We start from the raw sequence: 21,742 nt of genomic DNA on the forward strand, positions 1-21,742 counted from the left end.
ACAATTTTATTTAACATACTAACTTATTTGTTACAAATATAACTGAGAGCAATTTCAACTCATAAAGTGGAGTAAAGTCCAGCGAGGACAAATTTTTATAATATTGGAGGAATAAGTGGGCTGATGAGTTGTATGCCCTTTTCTCATTCCACAATTTATTCTATTCATCAATCTGAATATGGATGAATTGCCATATGTTACATTTGAAACATACTGCACATTATCATTAAGGCCCGGCACAATTTACAGTCAGATTTTTAGCCCGCACCTTCTGATCTCTGCTGCTGTCACCATCACTCCTATATTGCTCAGCTCACCTGAATACCCTATGAATTTTGACTCCTACCTATCGGTACTGACATCATTCCCACCGGCTTTGGGTGGGAGTCAGAGTCAGGGCATGTAAATAAAGCCTGAGAGTCAAAATTTCCAGGCCTCATGGTCCGGGGAGCTAGACTGTTCGATACCCGCTTCGGCCCCTGTATCCCCGATTCCCTTCCCGAGTTAAAATCGGCCCTAAAATTACTGTTAGGAACAAGTTTCAGGCATGTACCCTCCCCCAGATGTCTAATGGTTACATAGACTACCAGAAAGCACGATGCAGATAAACAGCCACCACTAGACTGCCAAGAAATCAGAAATAAAACAACCCTAGAAATAAAAACATCTTACTGTGATTCCAGCAACAGACATGAGTAGTTTATCATTATACACTCTGATGGTGAGATATAAAGGGGTGGTGCATATATGAAAAGACAAGCTAAACTGAATATGAAATGGTCTGAATTGGGCAAAATGCAGATATTGTGAGTCAATCAGATTACTCAGTCATCAATTCAGTTTTCAGATTATTCTTAAATATCACTTAGAAACATTTCAAATTCAATAAATTACTTCTAAATTTCAGTGGTTTTCAGCAAGTTCCTTAATTTAGATTTAGCAATGAGGTAAAATACCAGCTAAGGGAGGTTACAAACATAATTACTAAGAAAGCATGTTCTGAGTGTTTCATCAGACAATAAGTTTAGTCTGCAAAATTTCCTGGCAATGTATGTCCTTGTCATTTGAGGCATTTTGGTAAGTGGCATCATCAGACACATTAACGAGGCATCTTCTTGATTCTTCCTTTCTGTGAAAATATAGTGTTATAACATTTAATTTTTTGTGCACCCAATGTAATGACGTCTGCTATTCACAGCACACTTAGTACCACTTTATTCTTAGTATATTTCTGCACTTCATAAACAAAACACAAACTAAAACACTGGTGGAGTGAAATCACACGGCTTCTTTTACCTACTCCACTTATCTTAAATGGGTCAAAGTCTTTGTTAAAACATTGGATAACAGAATTTCAGATGAACTTCTTGACACCTTCAATGCAATTTTAGTGTCTGAGGACTGTCTCTATCTAGTTCTGTTATTAACAACGCATGTAGCTGACCTACTTTACAGCAGCTATATTGGAACGTAATGTTCCCCAGGTTCTTAGTCAGTAGATTATGCCAATATCAGAGATAATACTGTAGAGTCTATGTGTAAACATGTGGACTTATAGGGGTAGGTTTACAACTTGCCACTTGAGCGTAAAACTGGCGTTGCAGATCTTTCACCTGTTATAGTCACTGCCCGATCTTCCTTTCCATGGAGATGAAAATTGGACGATTTCCATAATGGGCGACCGATCCGCAATGCCAGTTTTACACCCAAGGGGCAAGGTGAAAATCTACCCCATAAAGTCAAGAGTTCAGTTCTTGAAAAGACTGTAAACTTGTGCACAAATGAATTAGTTTTTTTATTTTATCCTATGGGTTAATTTTATTAATCATCTGAGAATGCCTAGGTAAAATTGTACAGCACAGAAATTTGACTTCTTCCATGAAAACAACTAGTTGTGCGCTATGAACATTCCTGTACTATTCTGGGATGTTTGAATTTGCCCATAAATTAGATAAAATTTCGTAAGTCATTTATTGTTTGACCTAATAATCTCCGTTCCTGCCTAGGTGGGTAAAATTTAACTTCGGCGGGAGCCCTTTATAATGGGTGTCTGATCCACTACAGCCCGTTTTGCATCCCTGCCAAAGTCGAATTTCACCCCTAGAAATTGCTGTTGATCTGCTATTCATGGAAAACGGTGGGTCACTAAAATTTTCTGGAAAAATTTACTCTTGCTGATTTACCCACAATATTGCAGTTTTCAGTCCGTGGGCTAAAATGTGGACTTCTTATTGCAGGCAGTTGGCCAACCAATGAAAACGGAGCAGCATTAATCCTCTAAATCAGTTGCGAACTGTAAACAGGAAGCAGTTACGCACTTGAAGTAGGACTGAGAATGCAAAGCCAGCTGTTTGCCCATCAAAATTGTTGTAGAACTCAGTATTACCGAATGAGGAAAGACAATTTTACAGGCCAAGAGCTGCAAACCATTCTGCAAGGTCTCAGGGAAAGAAGGTATACAATTTATGTGCCTGGTGCACTGGGAACAGGAGGAGTTAGCTTAAAGCAGGCAAAACCTATCAGCCACCACAGTCTCAGACATGACTTAAATACAAGGCCCTTGCAGTGTACAATGCAGAGAAGACTGCAGTCACCAGAAACCCAACAGGTCATCAATGAATGCCAGCTCGCTTACTTCTTCCACAAGGGAATCACTTAGAAGGAGTTGTAGGTTGAGTGCCATGGAATCCGTAACATCCACCAGCACAAAGTGGAAGCTATGGTAAAATGCACTGACATCATTCACACATTACTCAATTTCTTCAATAAATTTGGCGCATTTGATCTGTACATTCTGTTGAAAATGTCTTGGTGATTGTGCAGAATAATACTAGAAGATGGTCCACTTTCTTTGGACAAGAGGGTTCCTTAAAAGGGCAGCTAAGGCACTTAGCCAAATGCATTATTGCCTTGTGGACCAGTCTTCCTGGCTGCACTAATGTTTCAAGAGCTACTTCCTCATTTTCACTACCTCCCACCTGTGCTCGCATGTTTCTGGATTGTCCTCATCTTTTTTCGCGGTTAGGCCTCTTCGCAGAGCAATGTTGTGGAGTATGCAGCACATAATTTTGATCTGGGGGTGAAGAGGGCTGTACTGTAAAGCACCTCCTGATCGGTCCATACATCTGAAGTGCTAATTCACGATACTAATGGGAGGAGAGTCAGGCAACAGGCAGTATCTTCAAGCAAGTCCACATCTTGCAATATGCTGTGTCATAAACATCACTTCTGCCGAGTACCAACATGGCCATTTACAACCTGGGAATGTAGATGGTGAGGTTCAGGAAGAAGCACAGATTGAGCTACAGTGTACGAGTAAAGATGCTCTCCTGGCCAGTTTCAACAGGCTGAGAGATTAGATAGAGACAATCTTGAGGTAGGGTCACACCGACCTCATAATTGCCCAAAGTTTAGTTCTTAGCCAGATCATTGGACATGTTGAGAGAGTTCTCAGCAGCAGTGCCATGTCTATATTGAATAGGTTTTAGCCACACCCAGTCCATCAAGCATCCCTGCGCAAGTGACAGTATGTGTACTAGAAAACAGGTAGGATCAGCTAACCATAATGACGCCAAACGTGGCTAACTAAGATGTAGGGCCATTGTAATGCAAACAAGAGGTCTAGGGGCCACCAGAGTCCTACCAGACTGCCAGTGAAACCCTGCAACCAGTCAGCAGACTTAACATGCAAATCACTTAGGAGAAGTACAAGATTACGTGTTACATGTCACACACACTCCACCATCACAAAAGTCACTAACAAAAGTCACACAACACACTGGCAATTAAATAAATATATTGCACTGAATTTGAACATTCTACTGAGTATTTATGTGGCATTGGGTAGAATAAAGCTGGAAATAGATGTCCTTTGAAGAACTGCACAGGAAAGTGTACGTGGAGGTGATTTTGTGAAGGTGAGTTTGCAGATTTGGATTGTAGATTTAAGAAGTAGGCCACCCTGGCACTCATATGAAAATTTATTTCTTAGTGCCTGGTGGCCCTGAAGCAGAAGAAGGTCATTTGGTTCATTGCAACTGCACCAGCTCTTTAAAAGAGTTATCCATTAAGTACCATACCCCTGCCTTTTCTCTACACCTTTTAAGTTTCTCTTTTTCAAATATTTTTCCACTTCTTTTTTAAAAGCTATTATGGATGCTGCTTCCGCCATTGCTTCTGATAGGGCTTCCCTGCCCAATCAAACCAAAAAGGATGAGGAGGCACTGGAGAAGGTGCAAAAACGATTCACAAAAATGACACCAGAACTGAGAGGATATACTAATCAGAAACAGCTGAACAGGCTGGGGGTCTTTTCTCTGGAAAAGAGAAGGCTATGGGGTGACCTGATAGAGGTCTTTAAGATTATGAAAGGGTTTGATAGGGTAGATGTAAAGGTGTTTCCACTTGTAGGGAAGACCAAAACTAAGGGCCATAAATATAAGATAGTCACTAATAAATTCAATAGGGAATTCAGGAGAAATTTCTTTACCCAAAGAGTCATAAGAATGTGGAACTCGCTACCACAAGGAGTAGTTGAGGCAAATAGCATGGATGCATTTAAGGGGAAGCTGGATAAGCACATGAAGGAGAAAGGAATAGAAGGGTATGCTGATGGGGTTAGATGAAGAAGGGTGGGTGGAAGCTCGCATGGAGCATAAACGGCAGCATAGACTAGTTGGGCCGAATGGTCTGCTTCTGTGCTGCATTCCGCCTGTTTCTATGTAATTCTATGTAAAAAATCAAGTTACTTGAGAGGGAATTTTAACTCTTCCCGATCCACAGGAATGGAGTGGAGGAGCTGTTAAAATGGAACGGTTCCATTTCCCACTCCATTCCCACCAAATCTCCATTTTAACGCTGCTGGTTTTGGCAGAGATTGAGGCTCCCACCGGACTCCTGACCGGAGCTTCATTAATAAATGCAAATTGGATTTCCATGAGGTACATTTGACCCCGATGTAATTTTAACCCACTACTGAACAGGGTGCCTACCGCGGCCAGTCCGCAAGGTAAAGCTGTCAGGAAGCCAGTGAGGCCTTCTAAGGTATGTTTAAAAAATATCCTTAGAGTGGCCAGGAGGAGCAGGAGTGCTTCTCTGTGTCCCACAAGGAAAGTTTGGTCCTCTGCTGACCTGGGTGTCCTTCCTCTTCAGTCGCGAGCCTCTCGCAACACCTCCCCCCAGACTCATCTTGCTACCACAGCCTTCTCTTGGTGCCAGCAGGCAGGCTTGAGGCCACCCAATTGTTCCTTTCCCCCGCCCCTCAATCTCCCCTCTCTTTCTCCAGTCAGCAGAATGGCAGTATCCAGTGAGGCCCGACAATTAAAATTGCCAGGCCTCTGATGAAGACTCCCACGTGGGATTGTCGTCTGCTCCCACCAGCATCACCCATTTACAGCTCTATGGTATGAAACAGGCAAATAGGATCCAGCGTACGGGGAGACTGGTAGTCAATGTGGCAAAAGGGATTCGAGTTAAGGCACTACAGCAACATAAGTATTGGCGTAGTGGGCAGCAAAGGAACTTTATGGTAAAAGGGGTGAAGATACAAAGTGGCAGGGTGACAAGTTAGGCAGTAGAAACAAATTCAGAGTAGAAGACAAATGGGAAAGTGGACAGCAATGGGGGAACATAGGAACGTAGGAATTACTAGACAAAATAAGACCAAGATCCATTTCGTTCGCCTTCTACCATTCTGGTAGTCACATGATACAATGATGATGGAGTTGTTGACTAATCATAGCAATCAATCTCAATTAATAGTCTACAACAGACCCAGACATGATGTGAGGAAAACCCTAGTGGTGGAGAGTTTTGGTAAACATAGGTCCAAACCCTTTCCGTTTGTGACAAACCAATAAGTACTCTGCAAAGCTGCTGTGGCACTGAGGTGCGTTTAGTTCAAATTCTGGATGATCAGGATCCATGAACTGGCTGCCTATGTTTACACTACTAAACCAGGCTCTGTTATCCTGGTGGCTAGAAAATTAGACCAAGTTTTTCATCAGTTTATGTTCCTGCTGCTGGGATAAGGAAGCCAGATTTTGTCATCCAAATACAAGGAGCTGCCTCATGGATGCCAGTCTCCTGAAATCTAAACAAAACAGATGGCAGTCCAAAAGCAGCTAAACAGAAACTACAGCATATAAGAACTAGCTTGAGACTAATTTATGATGCTTATCAAGGTAATATAAAGGCACTGGAATTGAGCCCTTCCTGAACATTCAAAGGAACAATGCACATAGCTCATTCAGTCCTGCCATATATTCAATGAATCCCCAACAGACTAAGCAAACATCTTAACAAGCATAATACTGGAATTTGTTGTTTTTCCTGTGGCTTCAGATTTCAGAATGTTCTTAGCTCCTCAAAAGGCGCATTCCACAGGAGAACAAAGGGGTATTTACATCACCTCTTTTGAAAGTGGTACAGTATGTTGGCAAAGCTAAAAGACCCCTCAAGGTACAAACCAAGGGATACATCTGCTATGTTAAATATGAAAAGAGAGAATGTCTGCCTCAGACATGTTTCACATTCAAAGCACAACCTTTTACAGGAGCAGCTAAGCTAATAACACTGTAGTATAGCAACAAACCAAAAATGATAAGCAAGCCAATTCAAATCTAAAGAACCAATTTAGGTTTAAACAGAGAGAATAATCAAAAATTTAAAACCATTTTAAAATCTACTCTGAATAGGTGAAAAAGTGCCTCTTCAGACAACTCCTCCACCATGTACATCAGGGTATAAATCATACTCAGTACTAAATTATGAATTGTGAATAATTTGGCTCTTACCACTCTGACTTTCAGCCCACATCAAAATGTGAGTCACTCTCATTTTGGAAATGTGCTATGTTGACCATCTTGACACCCTCCCTTTGTTCCAGTTCTAATGACAGGGTGAACTAGATATGACCAAACTCCTATTATTGTTGTTTACATTAGAAGTTTTCTTCACTGTTGATTTTGTCATTTTGCCCACAGCAAAAGCTACTTTTTCAAAAAAGCTACTCATAGGGCTCCATTTTAGCACCCGCTATCGGGTGCGTTCCTGGCGGGGGGGGCTCCGAAAATCAGGGAATCCCGGAGCCGGTCGGGAGCCCGGCTCCAACTCGCCCACTTCTGGGTTCCCCACAGAGGCGCCGGCGTGCGCACGCAGCCCCCGCGTGTGGGACTCCCGCAGGCAATTAAAGCCAGCGGGGTGCCACTTGAGAGTATTTATTGTGCCATTTCATGTCATTAACAGACCTGATTAAGGAAATATGTGAGGAGGGGTGGGATTTTAGAAACAACTGGGACTGTTTCCCATACTGGGGGAAACACTCCCAGTTGAAATGGACGTGTTGCAGCCATCAGCCTGTGGCAGCTGCAAAGGTCCATTTGACAGGTGGGGGGTGGGGGGGGGTGGGGAGACCCTCACTCATTGCAGGAGGCCACTCTGTCACTTTGGACAAAGTTTGGCCTCCACCACCCTCCTCCTGACAATCAAATTCACCAACTTGCACACTTACCCCGGGGTCCAGACACATGTACCTAACTTGCGGACCCCCTCAGATGTACATCTTCCGGATGGGGGCCGCCGTAGCTGCAGTCATGGCCTCCTCGGAGGGCAAACAGCATCACCAGCCTCACCAGCCTCGCCGGCCAAGCCGTCCACCTCTGACATGTGGAGCTCCACAAAACAGTGCTGTGACACATCCACCTGTACAGCAAGAGGGAGGGCAACCGCAGAGAGAGATGCGTCGTAGAGGGCACTACCCTCGCCACAGGGTCCACAGACCAAGGCTCAGTTTCCTGGACCTCTCTGAGCAGCAGTGCACACGGAGGCTCAGAGTCACTCGACATGTAGTCGTGGACATCTGCAGCCTCCTTCATGCCGAGCTGCTCCCGGCTGGCCCCAGCACTATCTTCTTACCTGTCGCTGTCAAAGTCACCACTGCCCTCAACAACTTCTCCTCCGCATCCTTCCAGGGTGCCACCGGGGACATCGCCGACGTCTCTCAGTCGTCTGCACAAAAGAGCCCTGCAAATACACCTACACCCACTTTGCAGTGACACAATGGGTGGCATCAGGTGTGGGTCTTCATTGTGATCCTCAGGAAAGGGCATTATTGCACAAACCAGACAAGATTCGCAAAGACGTGGCAGTAGTGGTTCCAATATAATATGTGATGTGAGTTGATCAGAAATTAAATATAAGTAAAAACCATGACAAACCCTCAAACACCCTTGTGCTCACATGTTTGCCTTACGCTTCCTACTGCACATATGTGATGCATGCCCTGTGGCTGCAGCACAGGTAGTGGCAGGTTGAGTGAGGCTGACAGTGAAAGAGATGCATGAGAGGGTGAGTATGAGATAGAGTCATGAGACTGTATGAGGATTGGGTTGAGTGGTAGTGGCGGGATGAGTACTGGCGAGGTGAGTAAGTGCAGGTAAGATGAGGATGAGGTTTGAGTGGGTGTGAGGGGTGATGTGACAGAGTAGTGTTGGCAGTGCAGAAGGAGATGTGGGGTGGGGGCGATGATGTGACAGACGGAGTGTAGGGGAATGAGCAAGTGTACTCACTTTGGCTGACCTACTTAGGTCATTGCAGCGCCTCCTGCACTGTATGCAGATGGGCGATATGTTGGTGGTGCTGGTGACCTCCTCTGCCACCTCGAGACAGGCCTTCCTGGTGGCAGAGGCAGGCCGCTTCCTCCCGCCCGCCGGGGGGAAGATCTCTGTTCTCCCCTTCCTCCTCACCCCATCTAATGATACCTGGAGTGAGGCATCATTAAACTGGGAGCAGCCTTCCCCCTGGGCTTCTCCATGCTGTAATTTTTCCCATTTGTTGCAGCATCTGTCAGTGGAGGACTGTCCCTTTAAATAGAGCTCCTCCAGCTGACAGACCTTACTGCGCATGCGCAGGCTGCCCGACACGCAGATCAGCAGTGGGGAACCTGGAAGACCAGGTAAGTGGATCCAATTAGCCTGCGATCGCGCGTGGGGCAGACTGATTTCGCCAGTCGCGTTACCCACGCGCCCAATAGCCCCGCCGCCGCGAACCCACAGCCCTGACAATATCGAGCCCATAGACACTGATTTAATACCATGGGTAGCTTTCTGGAGTATCATTAACTGAAGGCATGTATACCATGCATAACACAGAGAACGAGAGATTAACAGGCAGTAATGAAACTAAAAGGTTAACCTAGCCTGCCCGGCAGGAATGTTGGAGTGGGCTTCCCCGTAACGTTATCGTCCTCCACCACTCTGGTCAAAGTTAAGATTGCTGTAGGGGGCCAATGACATCATCGGACACTGATTAGCATTTGTGAATTAGGACCCTGCCAGTTTTCGACAAGCGGCTTAGCTGCCTGTCCAGTAGTGTCCATTAAAATTGGAAATGGCAGGATCCGGGTGGTTAAGTAACCCAGGCCATTTTAACTGCCCATCCATGCAGCTTCTGCTGGGTGAGTAGGGTTAAATTCCCCCCATGGTCCCTTATACTTCAGCCTCCTGTCTCCACTTTAAAATTAAAGAACAGAAACAGATTTTTAAACTCTATTGTTTTGAGCCCGCCTAACACTTTCCAACGCAATCCCCTCGTTTGTGAAGCAAATAGCCCTGAGTGAATTTCTTGAACTAACTGCTGGCTAAAGGAAAAGTAGGATTTTCTTGTGAGAATCGAAAGTTAAAGCATTGGTTATAATTTCCAAAATCCCAACCTCATGACGTGAAGTGATCGCTGTGCCCTGCAGTTCCGACCTGAGATGCACACCAACAACTGATATTATCAAATATGACGTTGGCAGCGGCCCGGAGCTCTGATCCATCGGAAGAATGATGCAACACGAGAAGCAGGATAGAGGAAAGAGGGGAAGGGAGGGGAAGGGAGAAAAGGACAAGGACAGGGAAGGAGAGAAGGGGATGAAGGAGGAGATTACGTGCACAAGTCCTAGAGTTAGGCTTGAATCTACAATCTTTGGACTCAGTCCCAAGAATGCTACCAATTGAGCCAAGCTGGGTTGGAAAATGATTTTCAGCACATGCCTGCATTTCCAATATGTGCTTCTGGTGGACAGGGCTCCTCAACTGAAGTGCAAAGTTAGAAAATGATCCCTTCTGTGTAAGTTTGTACCAGTTCTAGCAATGGTCAATGACTAGTAGTTTATGAGCATCACGTGCCACTGTTGGGTATTCATTCACCCATTCCATGACAGATCCCTCTTTCTCTTTCCTTGTCTGATCCTTCCTTCCTGCTGATTCTCTCTTTCCCTCCTTTGTCTTGTCTCTCCTTATGAATATTCTGTTGCTCCTTTCTACTTTGTTATTCTCTTCAAATATCTCTGGCATTCTGCTGTCTTCTCTACTGCCTTGCTTTTCTTCTTGTCTTTCTTCCACTCTGTCTTTTTGATACTTTGAAGTAACAGCAATGTGTATTTATACAGCACCTTTAATGTACAAAAAAGCCCCAAAGCGCTTCAAAGAGGTGTAAGGAAAAACAGACACCAAGCCAAAGAAGGCGAGATTAGGTAGAGTGACTAAAAGATTGATCAAAGAATGGATTCTTAGTAGGTTTTAAAGGGAGAGCGGAGGGTTGAGAGGCAGAGGGGGTTAGGGGCCTAAGTGGCTGAAGGCACAGCTACCAAAGGTGGGGTAAAGGTGGGAAGGGACACAAGAAGCCCGAGTCAGAGGAACAGAGAGTTATAAGGCTACAGAAGTTACAGAGATAGGGGGCAGTGAGGCCATGGAAAGATTTAATCACAATAATAAAAATAATATACCTGAGGCATTGGGGGAATTAGAAGCCAATGTAGGTCAGTAAGGACAGGGGTAATGGGTGAGTGGAACTTGATGTGGGATAGGATGCAGGCAGCAAAGTTTTGGATGAACTGAAGATTACAGAGTGTAGAGAATGGGAGGGCGTCCAGAAGACCTTTGGTATTAATCAAGTCTGGAGGTGTCAAAGGCATGGATGAGGATTTCAGCAGCAGGTAGGTTGGGGTAGGGATGGTGACTCGGTAATGTTACAGAGGTGGAAGTAGGCAATCTTTGTGATGGTGAGGATATGAGATTAGAAACTCAAGTCTGTTAACAGGACATTGAGCTTTAAACAATTTAGTTCAGTCTAAGAAGGTGGCCAGAGGGGAAGATGGAATTAGTGGCAAGGGTATGGAGATTGTGGCAAGGGCCAAAGATGAAAGCTGAATGAGCAAGGGGAAGGGGGAAGCAGCAGAGATAGCTGAATGGATGGTTTCTATCTTGGTGATGAAGAAATCCACGAGTACCTTACACTTGTTGTTAGTGGTGAGTATGGAAGGCTGACAGGAAAATGTCCTAAAATTGCCTTCAATGTGTCCTAAAATGAATTGTCCATAGTCAGTCTGGACTCTGAGAATCTGTATGAGCTAATGCTAAAAAAGAATCACAGATGTTTATGTGAAATAAAGCATTCTTCACAAGAACTGGTAGGCCTAAACTGTCAAACTCAGATAGTATGTACTACAAATATGTCACTTTATCTGAATTTATGTAGTTTCTTTGTTAAGAACATAAGAACATAAGAAATAGGAGCAGGAGTAGGCCAATCGGCCCCTCGAGCCTGCTCCGCCATTCAATAAGATCATGGCTGATCTTTTAGTTTCACCCATCCTTGGGAACATCCTCACCGCATCCACCCGATCAAGCCCCTTCACAATCTTATATGTTTCGATAAGATCGCCTCTCATTCTTCTGAACTCCAATGAGTAGAGTCCCAATCTACTCAACCTCTCCTCATATGTCTGCCCCCTCATCCCCAGGATTTTGCGAGTGAACCTTCTTTGTACTGCCTCGAGAGCAAGTATGTCTTTTCTTAAGTATGGAGACCAAAACTGTATGCAGTATTCCAGGTGCGGTCTCACCAATACCTTATATAACTGCAGCAATACCTCCCTGTTTTTATATTCTATCCCCCTAGCAATAAAAGCCAACATTCCGTTGGCCTTCTTGATCACCTGCTGCACCTGCATACTAACTTTTTGATTTTCTTGCACTAGGACCCCCAGATCCCTTTGTACTGCAGTACTTTCCAGTTTCTCGCCTTTAAGATAATAACTTGCTCTCTGATTTTTCCTGACAAAGTGCATAACCTCACATTTTCCAATATTGTATTGCATCTGCCAAATCTCCGCCCACTCACCCAGCCTTTCTATATCCCCTTGTAGGTTTTTATGACCTCCTCACTCTCTACTTTCCCTCCCATCTTTGTATCATCTGCAAACTTTGATATGTTACACTTGGTCCCCTCCTCCAAATCGTTAATATAGATTGTAAAGAGTTGGGGACCCAGCACCGACCCCTGCGGAACACCACTGGCCACTGGTTGCCAATCTGAGAATGAACCATTTATCCCAACTCTCTGCTTCCTGTTAGATAACCAATCCTCCACCCATGCCAGAATATTACCCCCAATCCAGTGATTCTTTATCTTGAGCAATAATCTTTTATGTGGCACCTTGTCGAATGCCTTCTGGAAGTCTAAATACACTACATCCACTGGTTCCCCTTTATCCACCCTGTAGGTTATGTCCTCAAAGAACTCAAGCAAATTTGTCAGACATGACTTCCCCTTCGTAAAGCCATGCTGACTTTGTCCTATTAAATTATGTTTATCCAAATGTTCCGCTACTGTCTCCTTAATAATAGACTCCAAAATTTTACCCACCACAGATTTTAGGCTAACTGGTCTATAATTTCCAGCCTTCTGCCTACTACCCTTTTTAAATAAGGGTGTTACATTAGCAGTTTTCCAATCTGCCGGGACCTTTGCCGAGTCCAGAGAATTTTGGAAAATTACCACCAAAGCATCCACAATCCCTACTGCCACTTCCCTCAAGACCCTCGGATGTAAGCCATCAGGTCCAGGGGATTTATCCGCCTTGAGTCCCATTAATTTACTGAGTACCAATTCCTTAGTGATTTTAATCGTATTTAGCTCCTCCCCCTCCCTCGAGCCCACTGTTTGTCCAGTGTTGGGATATTCTTAGTGTCCTCTACCGTAAAGACTGAAACAAAATATTTGTTCAGCATTTTTGCCATCTCCATGTTTCCCACCATTAATTTCCCAGTCTCATCCTCTAAAGGACCTACGTTTGCCTTAGCCACCCTTTTTCTTTTTATATAACTGTAGAAACTCTTGCTATCTGTTTTTATATTTTTTGCTAATTTATTTTCATAATCTATCTTCCCTTTCTTAATCAATCCTTTCGTTACTTTTTGCTGTCTTTTGAAGACTTCCCAATCTTCTATCCTCCCATTAAGTTTGGCTACCTTATATGTCTTTGTTTTTAGTCGGATACTATCCTTAATTTCTTTACTTAGCCACAGATGGCTGTCATTTCTTTTACACCCTTTTTTCCTCAGTGGAATATTTTTTTTTGAAAGTTGTAAAATAACTCCTTGAATGAACACCACTGCTCATGTACCGTCTTACCCTTTAATCTATTTTCCCAGTCCACTTTAATCAATTCCGCTCTCATACCATCATAGTCTCCTTTATTCAAGCTCAGTACGCTTGTGTGAGAACCAACCTTCTCACCCTCTAATTGGATATGGAATGTAACCATGTTATGGTCACTCATTCCAAGGGGATCCTTAACTAGGACATTATTAATTAATCCTGGCTCATTACACAGGACCAGGTCCAAGGTTGATTGCCCCCTTGTAGGATCAGTTACATACTGCTCAAGAAATCCATCCCTAATACACTCAATAAACTCTTTCTCAAGGCTGCCCTGCCCAATTTGATTTGTCCAGTTAATATGATAGTTAAAATCCCCCATAATTATAGCTGTTCCCTTATTACATGCCCCAACTATTTCCTGATTAATACTTCTTCCAGCAGTGTTGCAACTATTAGAAGGCCTATATACTACGCCCACTAGTGTTTTTTCCCCTTATTATTCCTTATCTCTACCCAAACTGTTTCATTATCCTGATCCTTTGTCCCAATATCATTTTTCTGTATTACAGTGATTCCTTCCTTTATTAACATAGCCACCCCACCTCCCCTTCCTTCCTGCCTGTCCTTCCTGATTGTTAAATACCCTGGCATATTTAATTCCCAGTCGTTGTCACCCTGCAGCCATGTTTCTGTAATGGCCACAAGATCATACCCATACGTAGTTATTTGTGCCGTTAACTCGTACATTTTGTTACGAATGCTACGTGCATTCAGATAAAGAACTTTCAAATATGTTTTGTGACACTTAGTTCCTGCTTTTTCCTTTTTTAACACTTTACCTTTTACTCCATACCTTCTATCCCTTCCTGACACGCTTTCCTCTGTCTAACCTGCTCAGGTTCCCAACCCCCTGCCACAGCTTTGATGCTGCGTTAATCGCCTTACGCCTTCTAGTTTTTATTTTATCTGTCGTGCCTAAAGTACACTTTCTTTCCGCTGCTCTACGCTTTTCCCTTTCACTTGTTCTTGAACAACTGTTTGTACTATTTGTATTGTAGATTTCCCCTGGGTCTTCCCCTCTCTTGCTGCTCTCAACTTTATTCCCTTCTGACTCCCCACTCAGGTTCCCATCCCCCTGCCACTCTAGTTTAAACCTTCCCCAACAGCACTAGCAAACACCCCCGCGAGGACATTGGTCCCAGTCCTGCTCGGGTGTAACCCGTCACGCTTGTACAGATCCCACCTTCCCCAGAACCGGTCCCAATGTCCCAGGAATCTAAATCCCTCCCTCCTCCACCATCCCTGCAGCCACGCATTCATCCTGTCTATTCTCCTGTTCCTATACTCACTAGCACGTGGCACTGATAGTAATCCTGAGATCACTACCTTTGAAGTCCTGCTTTTTAATTTATCTCCTAACTCCTTAAATTCACCTTGCAGGACCCCATCCCTTTTTTTACCTATATCGTTGGTACCAATATGGACCACGACGACTGGCTGTTCACCCTCCCCCTCCAGAATGACCTGCAGCCGCTCCGTGACATCCTTGACCCTAGCACCAGGGAGGCAACATACCATCCTGGAGTCACGTTTGCGGCCGCAGAAACGCCTATCTGTTCCCCTTACAATTGAATTCCCTATCACTATAGCCCTGCCACTCTTCTTCCTCCCCTCCTGTGCAGCAGAGCCACCCGTGGTGCCCCGAACCTGGCTCTTGCTGCTTTCCCCTGATAAGCCATCTCCCCCAACAGTATCTAAAGCAGAATATCTGTTTGAGAGGGAGATGGCCCCAGGGGACTCCTGCTCTACTTGCCTAGTCCTTTTACTCTGCCTGGCGGTCACCCATTTCCTTTCTGCCTACGTAATCTTTACCTGCAGTGTGACCACCTCACTGAACGTGCTATCCACGATAGTCTCAGCATCGCGGATGCTCCACAGTGAATCCACCCGCAGCTTAAGAGCAAGGTTGAGAATTTAAAGGAGTGAAAATGCCACGTGAAGTCTGGCTCTTTTTCTCATAGTTTAACTTGAGATCATCACAATTCTCTAACATGGCTGTTTGAAGTGATTGACACTGAAAGAGTGAATTCCTGTAATACACGTGTCACTCAGATTGGTTAATGATGAATTGAGGAGGTTTATTTGAGAACAATTGTTTTACACCAGTCAGTTAAAATTAAAATGTAGAATTGAATTCTTGGATGAAGCGTTATACTGTAAGAGTTCTCTGTCCAGTGAATGTTTAAGTGTCTGTTTAAAAGGGTGGAAAGTGCATCTTAGGGCAAAGCTAGCTCTCATTTTCCAAGAGGATAGGGTAGAGAGAGAGAGAAAGAGATTACAGGCTAAAAGATTTATAGCTGTACAAGGCAGATACCGGCAGACATTAAGTGTGTCACTTAGATGTGCAAGTAGTCCCTCTCAGATTAAGGGAAGTGAGATTCGAGCCAATCAGTCCAGCAGATAAAATGGATCATATGAACATCCAAACATATGAACATACGAATTAAGAGCAGGAGTAGCCATTTGGCCCCTCGAGCCTGCTCTGCCATTTCATAAGATCATGGCTGATCTGATTGTGACCTCAACCCTACTTTCCCGTCTACCTACTATAACCTTTGACTCCCTTGTTAATCAGGAATCTATCTAACTCAGCCTTAAAAATATTCAATGACCCTGCCTCCACCGCTCTCTGGGGAAGGGAGTTCCACAGACTCACGACCCTCAGAGAAAAAATTTCTCCTCATCTCCGTCTTAAATGGGAGACCCCTTAATTTTAAACTGTGGCCCCTAGTTCTAGTCACTCCCACAAGGGGAAACATTCTCTCAGAATCTACCTCTTCAAATCCCCTCAGGATCTTATATGTTTCAATAAGATCACCTCTCATTCTTCTAAGCTTCAATGTATACAGGCCCAACTTGTCCAACCTTTCCTTATAAGATAGCCCGCTCATCCCAGGAATCAGTCGAGTGAACCTTCTCCGATCCGTCTCCAAAGCAATTATGTCCTTTCTTAAATAAGAAGACCAAAACTGCACACAGTATTCTAGATGTGGTCTCACCAATGCCCTGTACAACTGTAGCAAAACATCTCTACTTTTATATTCCATTCCTCTTGCAATTAATGACAACATTCCATTTGCCTTCCTATTCACTGCTGCACCTGCATACTAACTTTTGGTGATTCATGTACTAGGACACCCAGATCCCTCTGTACCTCAGAGTTCTGCAATCTCTCTCCATTTAAATAATATCCTGCTTTTCTATTACTCCTGACAAAGTGGACAAGTTCACATTTTCCCACATTATACTCCATCTACCAAATTTTTGCCCACTCGCTTAACCTATCTATATCCCTTTGCAGACTCCTTGGGGCCGATTTTACCAGGCCTGCGGGTTTCCGGCGGGTTGGGTTTCGGGAGCGTGGTCAACACGCTCGGTGAAATTAGTGGGTTGCCCGCGCGATCGTAGCAGGCAACACACTAATTGGATCCACTTAGCTGGTCTTCCGGGCTCCGCGCTACTGGTCTGCGCGTCGGGCGGGCTGCACATGCGCAGTACGATCTGTCAGCTGGAGGCTCTCTAGTTAAAGGGGCAGTCCTCCACTGACAGATGCTGCAACCAATAGAACACATTACAGCATGGAGCAGCCCAGGGGGAAGGCTGCTCCCAGTTTAATGATGCCTCACCCCAGGTATCATCAGATGGGGTGAGGAGGAGGGGGAGGACAGAGCTCTTCCACCCGGTGGGCGAGAGGAAGCGGCCTGCCTCTGCCACCAAGAAGGCCTGGCTCGAGGTGGCAGAGGAGGTCACCTGCACCACCAACATATCGCCCACCTGCATACAGTGCAGGAGGCGCTCCAATGACCGCAGTAGGTCAGCCACAGTGAGAACACATAGTCTTTCCCCTACACTCCGTCTGCCACAACACTGCCCCCACCCCACATCTCCTTCGGCACCGCCAACACCACTCTGTCACATCACCCCTCATACCCACTCAAACCCCATCCTCATCTTACCTGCACCTACTCACCTCGCCAGTACTCACCCCGCCACTAACACGCATCCCAATCCTCATATAATCTCATGGCTCTATCCCATACGCACCCTCTCGTGCATCTCCCTCACGGCCAGCCTCACTCAACCTGCCACCACCTGTGCTGCATCCACAGGGCATGCATCACATATGTGCAGTAGGCAGCATAAGGCAAACGTGTCGTGAGCATGAAGGGGATACACAAGGGTGTTTGAGGGTTTGTCATGGGTGTTACCTATATTGAATTTCAGAACAACTCACATCACACATTATATTGGCACCACCACTGCCATGTCTCCGCGAATCTGTCTGTTTTGTGCAATAATGCCCGCTCCTGGGTATCACTATGAGGACCCACCACTGATGCCACCCATTGTGTTACTGCAGAGTGGGTGTAGGTGTATTTGCAGGGCTCTTCCGCGCAGACGACTGAGAGACATCGGCGGTGTACCCGGCTGCACCCTGGAAGGATGCGGAGGAGAAGTTGTGGAGGGCAGTGGTGACTTTGGCAGCGACAGGTAAGCAGATGGTGCTGGGGCCAGCCAGGAGCAGCTCGGCATGAAAGAGGCTGCAGATGTCCACGACTACATGTCGAGTGAATCTGCGCCTCCGTGTGCACTGCTGCTCAGAGAGGTCCGGGGAGCTACGCCTCGGTCTGTGGACCCTGTGGCGAGGGTAGTGCCCTCTGCGACGCGTCTCTCTCTGCGGTAGCCCTCCCTCCTGCTGTACAGGTGGATGTGTCACAGCACTCTGTTGTGGAGCTCCACGTGTCAGAGGTGGACGGCGTGGATGGCGAGGCTGGCGATGTTGTGCGCCCTCCGAGGAGGTCATGACTGCAGCTACGGCGGCCCCCATCCGCCATATGTACATCTGAGGGGGTCCGCAAGGTAGGCACATGTCTCCGGACCCTGGGGTGAGTGTGCAGGTTGGTGACTTTGACCGTCAAGAGGGGGCTGGTGGAGGCCACACTTTGTCCCAAATGACAGAGCGGCCTCCTGCAATGAGTGAGGGTCTCCCCCCCCCCCCCCCACCTGTCAAATGGACCTTTGCAGCTGCCACAGGCTGACGGCTGCAACACGTCCAGTTCAACTAGGACTGTTTCCCCCAGTGTGTGAAACAGTCCCATGTTTCTCCAAAATCACACACAGTCCCTTAATCAGGTCAGTTAATGACCTGAACAAGCAAAATAAATACACTCAAGTGGCATCCTGCTGGCTTTAATTGCCTGCGGGATTCCCACCAGCGGGGGCTGCGCACGCACCCCCGCACGTCATCGGGGAACCCAGAAGTGGGCGGGATCGTGGCGCGATCCGGTCACATGCCAGGATATCGGGATTTTCAGGGCCCCCCCGCTGGAAACGCACATGAAACCCGCTGGTAAAATCGAGCCCCTTATGTCCTCTTCACAACTTACTTTCCTACCTACCTTTGTGTCCTCAGCAAATTTAGCAACTATACATTCGGTCCCTTCATCCAAGTCATTGATATAGATTGTAAATAGTTGAGGCCCAAGCATTGATGCCTGTGGCACTCCACTTGTTACATCTTGTCAACCTGAAAATGACCCATTTATGCCTACTCTCTGTTTCCTGTTAGCTAACCAATCCTTTATCCATGCTAATATGTTACCACCTATACCATGAGCTTTTATTTTGTGTAGTAGCCTTTGATGTGGCACCTTGTCAAAAGCCATCTGGAAATCCAAGTACACCACATCCACAGGATCCCCTTTATCCACTTTGCTTGTTACTTCCTCAAAGAACTCTAATAAATTAGTCAAACACGATTTCCCTTTCACATCTACCCAGGAACAGGAATCGGCTATCACATCCACAAAGGATCATTATTTTCACATCCCAGGAAGTTAACACCATCATCTCAGAGGAAGAAGAGGCAACCAACTTCTTTACGTCAGAAGGATGAGATTGTATAAATTCCTGGAATCATTGCTAAAGCTATGAGCATATCAGTAATAAGCTGAACTAATTAGACTTTTAAGATATCCAATAGACTTGCTATCTAAGCTTTTAACTTGTCAACAATGTCAGAAGTTCAATGATAAACTAAACTCACTGGCTATATTAACCTCGGTCACTGAGCATAGTATCAATTTATAATCAGCAAGCCAGTTAATGCTGAATTACTGTGATGTGGCTGAACTGCCTTTGTAATCTCCATTATTCATTCTGTCAGTTGACTATACCTGCCAAATAATTTGCATATTTTAATGTTGAAGATTTAAATATTGCTAACTGTGATTATAAGGTGCTAATAAATAAATGTTAGTTCATGACTTTATAGTCTGACTTCTTCGATGATTTGGCAGGAGAGGGTTAATTCATTTACTCAGTAGCTTGTGCATATCCTAATGGGAGGTTGGTAGTGTAAATGTTGATATAACTCAAACTGATTGATGTAAGGCAATTCAGTGAGACAAATTTAGGCATTATTCACTCCTAGGCAGAGATTGGGTGGTAAACCCCAGATGGTTGCTTGATGAAGAGTTAAATAGATAAGGTTAAGGATTCATCAGATGCCCTTTTATAAATATTCCTTTCAAGGTTTATTAGTGCACCAATTCCATTATTTTTTACAGGGAGCTAGGGTGGCAAATATGAAAAAAAAAATCTTACATTAATAATTGGCTATGTTAGTGTTTTTAGTCTGGGTGCATCAACTTATTATTACTATTTTAAATATTGGTATGAAAATGCAGACTTGCAGTAATACCACCAAAGCTATCCTTATTGACCAAAGTGCCAATTTTTACTCTGTGCTAAGTGGAGAGTAGAATAAACATCAATCCCATAAATGCCTTCCTGTAGTTAAAGTGTAATATACAGTAGGCAATGGTGTGATACTGAAAATATTCCACTTAGGAGTAAGAAATTCATAAACAACTTTTGTATGTTACTTCTATGTTATAAAACCCTCCTGATTCACAATAACTGCACATCTAATTATGTCTCTTTTATTTCTATGTGAAATTTAAGTTGGATTCTTTGGGCTATTATAACAGGAACTGGAAATTTGCAAGCATACATCTATTTTTGATCCGTACACTCTCGGGATACTTTAAACATGTACCTCAATTCTGTTGATGCCCCAACTCATTGTATCCATTACTATCAACTAATCCACATTGTCCTTCTGACTTCTGGTTTACAGTAATCTCACTCCAACATCCAGTTATAAAATCATGTTATAAGACAAAATACGTACCAGACACCTCTTCGGTTTTTCCAATTACCATAAATTGGATCTGTCATAGTCTGGATTGACTGTGAACTTCTATTTCCTTTAAGAAAAAAAACAAAACTAGTATATTACCAGCACACTGTAAAAGAACAGGTCATAACTAAACACAAACAATGTAAAACTTTATGATTATCTCTTACCTGTAGTACAGTGCACATTTTATAGATAGTCAACATATCACTGACTTCAATGGAAAAGAAAATTGAGGGAGGCGTGTAAAACGAGCTGCCAATTTACTATCGCCCATTTTGAGCTACCACCCAAGTTCAATTTCAATCTGCTCAGGACATTTAAGAACAGAGGAAAGTTTGTAAGAGGTAAAGGCTATCCAACCCATTCTTAATTTATTTAAATTTCTTAAAGAAGGTGTTCTGAACATAGGAAACATTTTCAAGAAGCCAAAACTGTGAATTTCCTCCAGATTATTATGTCCTTTTTTTTATTTGTTCATGGGATGTGGGCGTCGCTGGCGAGGCCGGCATTTATTGCCCATCCCTAATTGCCCTTGAGAAGGTGGTGGTGAGCTGCCTTCTTGAACCGCTGCAGTCCGTGTGGTGAAGGTTCTCCCACTGTGCTGTTAGGAAGGGTGTTCCAGGATTTTGACCCAGCGATGATATATTTCCAAGTCGGGATGGTGTGTGATTTGGAGGGGAACGTGCAGGCGGTGTTGTTCCCATGTACTTGCTGCTCTTGTCCTTCTAGGTGGTAGAGGTTGCGGGTTTGGGAAGTGCTGTCGAAGAAGCCTTGGCGAGTTGCTGCAGTGCATCCTGTGGATGGTACACACTGCAGCCACAGTGCGCCGGTGGTGAAGGGAGTGAATGTTTAGGGTGGTGGATGGGGTACCAATCAAGCAGGCTGCTTTGTCCTGGATGGTGTTGTTAACAGAAAGGGCACAAAGGAAATCTTCCCCCAATTTACTTTAACTTCAGATTACACCCATGTGATTTTTGGTTTCTTCATTTCCTACACAAGTCATCCCTATGGTTCTCTGAAATTGTCAAATGTATATGTATATAATAAATA

The 21,742-nt window shown here is 44.6% G+C and overlaps 1 protein-coding gene across 1 annotated transcript in view; it reads right to left on the minus strand.

Annotated features, from left to right (window-relative positions):
- Positions 1-827: 827 nt before the first annotated feature.
- si:ch211-213a13.1 (uncharacterized) overlaps positions 828-21,742 on the minus strand; it is a 53,911-nt gene continuing 32,996 nt past the window's right edge. The window contains exons 5-6 of the mRNA XM_067992316.1: positions 20,684-20,759; positions 828-1,129 (exon numbers count right to left, since the gene is read on the minus strand). Of these exons, the coding sequence (XP_067848417.1) occupies position 1,129; positions 20,684-20,759 (77 nt within the window). The 3' untranslated portion in view covers positions 828-1,128. The remainder of the gene's footprint in view (positions 1,130-20,683; positions 20,760-21,742) is intronic.

This window comes from Heptranchias perlo, chromosome 11, assembly GCF_035084215.1.
Source record: "Heptranchias perlo isolate sHepPer1 chromosome 11, sHepPer1.hap1, whole genome shotgun sequence".
Lineage (NCBI taxonomy): Eukaryota > Metazoa > Chordata > Chondrichthyes > Hexanchiformes > Hexanchidae > Heptranchias > Heptranchias perlo.